Raw genomic sequence first — 9,339 nt, forward strand, 5'->3', positions numbered from 1 at the left:
GGGTGGAACTAGTGGCATCATTCGCTATCAAAAGGACCAGTGGATGAAGTGGATTCTTTGCAAGCTGAAGTTAAGGCACTCTTACAGGGAATTATTCTTTTTCTGAGTTGTTTACATCTCCTTTGATGGTAGACGGAGATTCTCTAACGGTAATCTCTTGGGTAAATGGGGATGAAAAACAACCTTGGAGGTTTGAACAACCATTAGTTCTTATTGCAGATCTCACTGTTTCACTAACTCTTGTTTGAAGTATGTTCTCCAATCGGGAAACTCAATTGCAGATTCTTTAGCAACTGGTCCGGTTGCTAACTTTCCCACCAACTTATAATTTATTGTAAATTCTGTTTTGTTTGTCTTTTGATGCCGTGTACTTACCTTCTGTAAATATTGTTTTCGGCATTTTATTTGAATAACATTTTCTGAAAATATTTTACTTGAAAATAACATTTTATTTTAATAACATTACTTCACCATTCCAAAAAAGCAAAAAAAAAAAAAAAAATCCAACAGAAGTGTTGAAGTTACAAGACCTCTTCCTCTGTGATAAACACATGATCTTTCTAATCTTCGATCCATCTGGAACTATTCTAACACTCTTCCTCACATGTGGGGCCTCTTTATGGCCCCTATACATGGGCAACTTTGGGTGGAAGCCCAAAGACAAGTACCCACTCTGACCATGTTAAAGTTGGATCCAGTTTCCTCCTAAAATTCGTTTTACAAAAAAAAATTAAAAATTAAAAAAAAAAATGGTTTCATCAACACACTACCAAAATTTCAATGACTCTTCTAAGTGATAAACCCACATTTTCTTATATTGGATCCATGAAAGACTATTCCAACAAAAAGATACAATAGCCAAAAAAATTGAAGATACATTTTAATTCCAGATTTTAATATTCATAAGTGCCAGAACATAAACATAATTTAATCAAACATAGAGTGTGACACACCTACATAATTTAATCAAACATAGAGTGTGACACACCTATGATGCCTAAAGATAATCAACTTCCCATGGACAAGGCTTCAACTTCTTAAAAGGGGTCTTTTCGACGCAGAGGCTTTGGAATCCAGCCGCTTGATGGATTCTTTGAATTCGGTCAAAATTAGACCTTCGGAGGTGGACAAGCTCATCTGATGGCCGGACAAAAAAGGTACTTTCTCGGTGTCATTTGCATATGAATACATTAATGGTTGGGTTTCGTCTCAAATGGAGCATGAGGTCCAATTTTTATGGCGTCTTTGTGCACCTCCAAAGATAAAATTCTTCATGTGGAGTGCCTATCAAAGTAAGATTCTCACGGCAGACGTGCTTAGAAAAAGAGGTCACCCCTCTATCGAAAAATGCTCTTTCTCGTGGAAGGTATGGACTTCTATTCTTTGTATATTGGGGCTGCAATTCTGTGTGACGGCTGACCTGATCTCATTCAACAAGTTGCTCATTGGTACTCCCCTTCCTAGTCTCAAGAAGGTGATGATTTTCACATGTGCTAGTTTCACCCCGTGGGGGCTTTGGAATGAGCGAAATCGAAGGCATTTCGATACAAAAAGTGAATCAGCGGTAAGAGTCGCGGGCCATATCTCCTCTTGGCTTCTGACTAGGAAGCCCTTCTCCTCCGTTGTGGGTACCTCTATCCGTGATAATTGGAGAAGCTTGGCAATGATGCACATTGGGACAAAGGTCCAAGTCATGCAGGAATGGACCCCTCCTGAACCCAGTTACCTTAAGTTGAACTTTGATGGCTCTTTTCTTGGTAATTCTGGGATTGCTGGCTACAGAGGTGTTATTTCGGATTCTTCAGGTAATCAGAATTTCTCGTACACCGGCTGCCCCTTAGGCATCTCCGATTCTACGTCAGCTGAGCTACACGGCCTCCTCAATGGGCTCCGAGTTTTCAGAAACAGTGCAGTGGTCCCCTTCACATTGAAGGAGACTTGAAGGTGGTCATTGGTCGGTGTGAGTGTGCATCTCCTCCCCCGTGGCGCCATTGGGACATCATTCGGGAGATTCTAGAAATTACCTCCTTATTTTTTTGTATTTGGTCTCACATTCCGAGATCCGCAAATTCGGCAGAAAATGTACTTGCCAAGTAGGGAGCATCCCTGCAATCGCTTGTTGTTAGGAATCTGCTTCCTCCCCCTTTGTAATTTTTCTTTTGTTAATATAAATACATCTTTATAAAAATAAGGCTTCAGTTTTATATTCAAAAACTTAGTTCTCCTCTTAGTGCCTTGAGTGCTCATTTTCTTCCAAACAGTAATCAAATTCCTTTTTTGTTTTCTTATCTCTATTGACATCACTGGTTACTAGAGAACTCTAAAAATAAAATAAATACAATAGAAAGGATTTTTTTTTAAACGTTTCTAAATTTTATTAGAGAAAGAAAGGAAATACATTCGGGGTGGGGGGGGAGGAGAAGCTGATCCACAACCCCAACTATTCAGATATAAATCATTGACATAAATGACTGGCATGTGACATACAAACAAGAAGTTGAAAAAAAAAGGCCACAAAAACCATACCAGTTTAGCATAACCTTCACTCTCTTCCCTCAGAAGATTGAATTTTGTTTGCTGATATAGAAGACGAGTGTTTACTCGAACCTGCAACATATGAAGATTTTTTTTGAATGATCGAATTCATTAAAAAAGAAGCATGTACAAAAGATTTGCCAAGAAGGCCACCAAACACATTTTTTTTTGAGAAAAAGGTGTGAATATATTGCAAAGAAGAAAGAGAATACGCCACCAAGCACATTCAAAACAGAAAATTAAAAATAAGATAAAACCACAAATACAAAATTACAGAATAAAATAAAAAACATACTATAATTTATGATGAATATAACAAAAAAACTAAATACCACCATCAGCAAATATTTTCAAAAAAAAACAAAGGCGATTTCAAGCAGTTCAACAAGTTTTTATGTAGTTTCAACCCATGTCTCTGAATTTCCAATCCCTGTGAACCTCTGTTCATACACAACTCATTCCATTGTCATGATAATAGTAATAACAAAAACCACATTTACAGCCCAATAATATAATACAACTATCACTTTATAAAATTTCTTTTGCCATTAAAAAAAAAACTTAATATGATACAAACTGGTCAAATGGAGACCTCACTACCAAGGACATGAACACAAATTTTATAGAAAAAATAGCTGGAGACTTTTAAAAAAATTTATTAAACTTAAAAATAATTACAGTTTCAATAAATTTAAAAACAAATAGTTAAAGAAATTTCCGCAGATCTATAATTAGTCAAAGAGCTGACGACAAACATTCTATATACCTCTTTAGCCTTCAAATCTTGAGCTTTTATCTTCACCATTTCAGACTCCGACAAGAATTCCTCCTGTCACAGTCAAAGCACAAGTATTAACACATGAATTGTAACCAGAGTTGCAAACTCTAATTCAAGACAACTTCCTAAATTAAACAATAGCTCACCTCACACCGCTCCTGAAAAAGCCTCACAGGAACCAAAGCTGACTCCACCAATGATTTCGCCTAGATGTGTAGATAAAGAATAAAATGAAAAACAAATAAAAAATACTAAAGAAAGTAGTACAAATTCTAAAGGAAATAAGAAATCATATGCACGATAATAAATGTTTAAAAATAATAAAAATAAATGCTTAAAGAAAGCTAAGATATTTCCACATAAATGAAAAACAATCAGAACTTTTTTATTCATTTTTTTTCTCTTTTGAATACTACATAGATCTCTAAGACCTATGCAAGCTCCAACCTAAATTTACCCCAGGTGTTTCGCATCATGCCAGAAACAGGGCTTCAACCAGATTCGTCTTGATAATAGGTGGCTTGACTCCTCTCTCATTGAGATTCACCTCTTACTCACTGCATTGCTATTGCTGCTCAGATCTCAGTCCAGGAGTCCTACTGAACCTCTATCTGCCATCCAAGCCAGAAACTTAACCTTCAATCTAGGTCTCAATAGGAAGAAGCTCGACCACCAGCTTTTGCTTACTCTGGAGCATCCGACTCGGCCTCGGGGCTGAATTGGACTCCAAGAAATCTGTGTCAAACCACTCTGAGTCAAGTCGGTTCACCTAATTCCAAGATTGTACTTGGGGAGAGTCAAGGGGCAATTGCCCAAAATACAAATGGCAATTCCACCTTCCTATTTGGCTTCCCGTCTTCTAAAACCGACTCAAACTCGCCATGTTACAAAGCCAAGCTCTGGACAACAATTACAGAAGTGGAGCTAGTGAAATCACCAAGTAATTTTGGCGTCCACTCACATGAGCTCTTTTTATTCCATTTTCCTAGGAGAATGGTGCATGCACTAAGCTTCCATGTTGCTTGTCTTGCATTCTTTTCTTCTTCTTCTTTTTTGACAAAAATGAAAAAAGAGAAGTCATTAAAAGGCCCCATGGGGGGAAGTACAAGAACAATACAAAAGCAAAGAGAAAAAACAATGCTGAACATCAAAGCGGGAGCCTCATCTTGCAAATCTTGTCTCCTGAAAGTCCTTCACAATATATGGTAGGCTACAGGCAACATCGACAGTGTAAACAACCACCAAAGACACATTCACCACATTGGAAAGTGCCAGTTCAAGCTTTGGACTGATGCAATGGTTTCAATAACCATCTTTCTTTGCATTATCTATTAAGCTTCAATCCACAATCACCTGGTGTTCTTTATCATGCTTCAGCAGTGCTTTGAGTGGTTAATTATTGTTAATGGGTCCTATGAGAGCGAGATACAAGGAAGTCATCCATCAACCTTATTTTAACCCAGTAAAATTTCCAAATTCCAACACTTCCCAATTTGATCATAGATAAAATTCTGAGGACCAGATGCATCAAATGAAAAGTGAGGAAGAAAACTGTTACAAAGGGGTGAAATCACCCACTACACAGAATTGCTGCTAAAGCAGTCAGCCAGATATTACACTGGCTTCCTGCAACAAGGTGTTGTAAAGATACACAAACAATACCAAATATTTCCGCAGAGAGTGGGATGCTTCTTATTATTGATCAAGAAAAATACACAGAAAAAAAGAGATTTAAAATATATATATATATATATATAGAATGTTGGGTGAGAAGCATCATAGTGTTGTATCTCTACCTCATTTTCTTATTTATAACTTTGTTAAGAGCGTCTCCAAAAAAAACTGTTTGAAAAAATCATTACAAACAAGAGAGAGAGAGAGAGAGAGAGTCTTCATGCAATCACTAACCAAGGCTACATTTAAAATAAAATCACTAAATGTCCACAAAAGAGGCACCACATACTATCTGCTAACTATTTGCACCATGCACACTCTAAAGGATGCAGTACACAAGGGTCTACTAAATGAATATACAAATAATGCAACTAAACAAATTAAAGCTGCAAGTCAAATGACCTCTCTTCTTCCATGGTAACTTCACCAGTGCTAATAAGCAAGGATAGAAAGTTAAAAAGAGCTGAAGGAAATGATACGTGACCAGATAATAAGATGTCTCCAACAAGTATAATATTTACCAATTTGACAAGACGGGCACGGCATTCTCCAGGCATAGTAAGCTGAAAGCACAAACATCATCCATTGCGTGTAAATTTATATTGTAAAATACAAATTCAAAAACATCAGAACAAGAACGAAGGTGCAGTAAGACTTAAAACAACAGAAAATGGGATGAGAAAATATAATTCGAATTCATAAGGGGGGAAATGTTGCAGAAAGATAACATTAACAGTACAAAAAAATGAAAATAATAAATAAAAATTGGGCAGAGTTATAAGCACTAACATCTTGTCCCATTTGAGAGATGATATCTGCCAACACAGAAGCTATTTCTTCCTTGGAATGTTTATCAGAAAATTCAACCGAATCAAGGATTTGCTTACACTTCTGGAAAGGCAATTCGCCACGAACCTGCAGTTGCATTGGCAACAAAGTAAGTTACTCCCCAAAAATTCGAATAAAAGTAAGCAACATTAAGTAACGGAAAACAAGCTCATCCATATCAATAGAGCCCAGATAAAGCAGCAGTGAGTTACCAATATCCAGCAGAGCTCGTACAAAAAACGAGGAGTAGGAACTGGATCCGCGAGCTTGAAAGTACTGCTTGGATTTTTCCATTCCCGAATGCACTCCTCGGTGATGTACTTACACTCCATTAATGAAACCGACATCCTGACCAATTCGGTGAATACGAAATATGAAACGAATATGTGTAAACTTGGACTAATGGTTAAATAAACTTGGCATAGCGTGGAAAGTTTTTGCCTTCAAAAATTTTGCCTATTTGTGGTCTGAATGTATCGAATCGCGACGGAGCTCGGAGTAAAGAAGAAGAGTTCCCAGTCACAATAAAGTAGGGTTTAGGCAGTGAAGAGCCTTCTGAAAAAGAGAGAAAAGGAAAGAGAACGAGAGCTGAACAAATTAATCACGGCGGGGCCATGGCAGCAGGAGGAGAACGCCTGCGGGTTGAAAGAGGGTAATTTGGCCGGTAGCAATTTTGGCAGCGACTAGTACGTGAGAGGGAAGTGAGAGAAACGGAGCATAAAATAATAGAATACAACCGTGGGGTGGCAACTGGCAACAGGTCCAAATTGGGTCGCTAAAGGCCCGGTCCATCAACTAGAAACGGTTCTTAAATGGGTTACCCAACCCAACCTAATCATTATCGAGTACTTCAAGTTATTAACACTTCACATGTATCAAAACAGTACTCATAAGTGAGCCTCCACCCAAATTATCCATATTTAGAGCTACAAAAGAGGGTTTAAACATGAAGGGGAGTGTTAAGGAATAGTCCCACGTAGATTACTGAGTACAAAAATCTTGAGTTTATTAGTTAAGAAATAGGTTTCCTAAGTTAGCTAATTATTTTGGGATGAGCCTTGGACTTGGCTTCACAACCCCAACAAGTCTTACAAGTGAGGGGGGCTCTTCCTTTATTCTCTCTTAGTTAGAAAGGACAACCTCCCTAAAAGAAGGTAGGAGAGGAGAGAACAACCCTTCCTTTAATCAAAAGAAGAAGAGGGGAGGCAAGACTCATTCCCTTCCTCCATGACACTTACAAGGGGTTCATCTTTGTTTCATTGCCTTCTTGAAGCGTATATTCATTATATTTAAAAAAGATTTCCCCCTTTGTCTGCTCGAGATTCTGGCAATCCCTTTCCAAGATATAAGGGGCCTTCAAATTTTTAAACATGCATAGAATTAAGAATCCCATACAACTCAATAAGACTTTTCATAATGGCTCATACTAAAAAAAAGGGGACAATCTCACAAAAAAATCAGGTGAAGAGTAACAAAGAAAATTGATGGAGAAGAGAAAAGTCTGATGCAAAGTTAGAGAGAGGGAATTTGAAATCGAGATTGAGAGAGAACTCATATCGACTCTCCCTCTCAACAAGCTTTATTATTGGCATCATCAAGAAGTAGAAGCCAAATACGATATATTAGAATCGAAGTGTAGTTTGATATTCAAAAGTGGCTCAAACTCTCCCAAATAAGTAAGCACATTTCTAGTCGTGCTTTTGTAGTTTTAGAATAGGTTTTGGATTCTGAAACCTCATTCTATTCAAATTTTAAAAACTCACCAACATTCCCTAACATTTTTGGAATTTTGGAATTACTAACATATAATTGAAAAGATAGAAATGTTGAAAATTTAAAGCACGACCATAAGTACACTATAGCTTTCAATGATAAGTGTTTTTTAGACTTTAACCTTCATCTAGCTATGTTTTTTGCTACTCATATCGGTCTTAAGTGAATGAGTTTTGAACTTGGACTTTATGTATAGGTTTCGAGAACATTGAACAAGTGTTTGATATGCAGGTATTTTGTCTTAATTGTCGCTTAGAGAACAAGTCATGATTTTCCATTTAACTGCAGCTCACATTTATACTCATATCATTTTCACAACTCTAAGGGTATATTGCACCTCTATACTTTGTTATAATAGTCTCGATATCATTAAGACATTAAATAATCCTCTTATCTTATGCAATTCAACACCTACTTCATGGAGATGGCAAATGAAATGAATTCACTTGGATGTAATGCTCCTACTAGTATGTGAGATTGTTAATCCCATTGAACCTCATAGTGGGATCTTCAATTAGATAGGTTGGGTAGCCACTACTGGTGACTTAAGAAATAGGCTTTAATCCCATCCCCCTTGAAGCATATTGTACTTATCTTCTTGACCAGCTTTTGGTTAGGTAATTTGTTAGGCTCTCCACTAATTTAATATAACTTAAAAAGTTATAATTTCAAATGATGTGAGCATTATCAAGGTTTTATAAAATCTAAATCTAAAATCTGAGTCAACCCAACTGCTAAAAAAACCATGCTCTACAGCCTTGACCTCAACATCATTGTTCCTGATAAATACAAAAAGCATAGAAATACATAGAATTAGTTTTGAAATTGTTTTATTAGAATAATTCTTGGAAAAAAGTGAAAAAGAAAAGTCAAATGCACCAATGGAATTTTCCAGCTAAAAGAATGGATGTGAACAATGATTTTCATCATTATGTGTTTCAGCCTATCTCAACTCTCCAATTGTTTCTTCATCTCTATTTTCACATATCTCACCTTCCCTTGAAGAACTTAGGACAGTAAACAATCCACAATTCCAGCTCTCCAATAAAGAGATAGTCTTATGAAGATTTTGTCATTGGGAGCTGCCATGAGTTATGCATTTAGAAGAGACACTTAAAACTAGGTCCTCCTTTTTCTCTTCATGTTAAAAAAATAGAGGAATTCATAAATTTCAAGAGCAAAAAAGATGCTAATCCAAGCAAGAAACAAACATTTTTCACGATAGGATCGTGGATCGCTCTCCTACCACTGAGCGGAGAAGAAGGTAAGACTTGAGAGTCGTGTGCTCATGTGAAGCACTGCTATCTTCCCCCTTTGAATGCAACCTCCACTGATTTCTTCACCAAGAGATTCTTCTTCCTTAATCTTTAAGGGCCTGTTTGGAACCCACAGAAAAGTAAGAGAAAAAAATGGGAAAGAAAATTATTCTCTATTGTTTGGCAGGAGAGAATCATTGAGAGGAAAGAAAATAAGAGAGAAAGACAAGTTAATATTTTTTTCTCTCACAAAATAATGGAATATGAGGAGAAAAGAAAAGAAATGGAAACTCGAGAGAAAATCTTAATCATAAAAAATTTAAAATATTGTTAATTTTCTTTTCTTTTTCATTTTTCACTTGTATCCAAACAAGAGAAACTATATCTCTTCTATTTTCTCTCTCATTTTACATGGGCATCCAAACAAGAGAAAAGAAACATCCTTTCTTTTATTTTATTTTCTCTTTCTCTCTCTTTTCTCTTCCTTTTCTTTTC

At 36.6% G+C, this 9,339-nt stretch overlaps 1 protein-coding gene across 4 annotated transcripts in view; it reads right to left on the minus strand.

Moving 5' to 3' along the window:
- Positions 1-6,481, minus strand: part of LOC137958389 (THO complex subunit 2-like) — a 47,105-nt gene extending 40,624 nt beyond the window's left edge. For 2 of the 4 annotated variants that reach the window (XM_068805374.1, XM_068805373.1), the window contains exons 1-6: positions 6,028-6,481; positions 5,777-5,902; positions 5,509-5,550; positions 3,460-3,519; positions 3,302-3,364; positions 2,527-2,607 (exon numbers count right to left, since the gene is read on the minus strand). In XM_068805374.1, coding sequence (XP_068661475.1) covers positions 2,527-2,607; positions 3,302-3,364; positions 3,460-3,519; positions 5,509-5,550; positions 5,777-5,902; positions 6,028-6,162 — 507 coding nt within the window. In that variant the 5' untranslated portion in view covers positions 6,163-6,481. Of the gene's footprint in view, positions 1-2,526; positions 2,608-3,301; positions 3,365-3,459; positions 3,520-3,770; positions 4,373-5,508; positions 5,551-5,776; positions 5,903-6,027 lie in introns of those variants that run through there. The other 2 variants (XM_068805375.1, XM_068805376.1) reach the window with 2 other exon arrangements.
- Positions 6,482-9,339: the final 2,858 nt, after the last annotated feature.

Source organism: Aristolochia californica, unplaced genomic scaffold (genome assembly GCF_029961685.1).
Source record: "Aristolochia californica isolate CCGP_79_NKW_82.1479 unplaced genomic scaffold, dmAriCali1.0.hap1 SCAF_3, whole genome shotgun sequence".
NCBI lineage: Eukaryota > Viridiplantae > Streptophyta > Magnoliopsida > Piperales > Aristolochiaceae > Aristolochia > Aristolochia californica.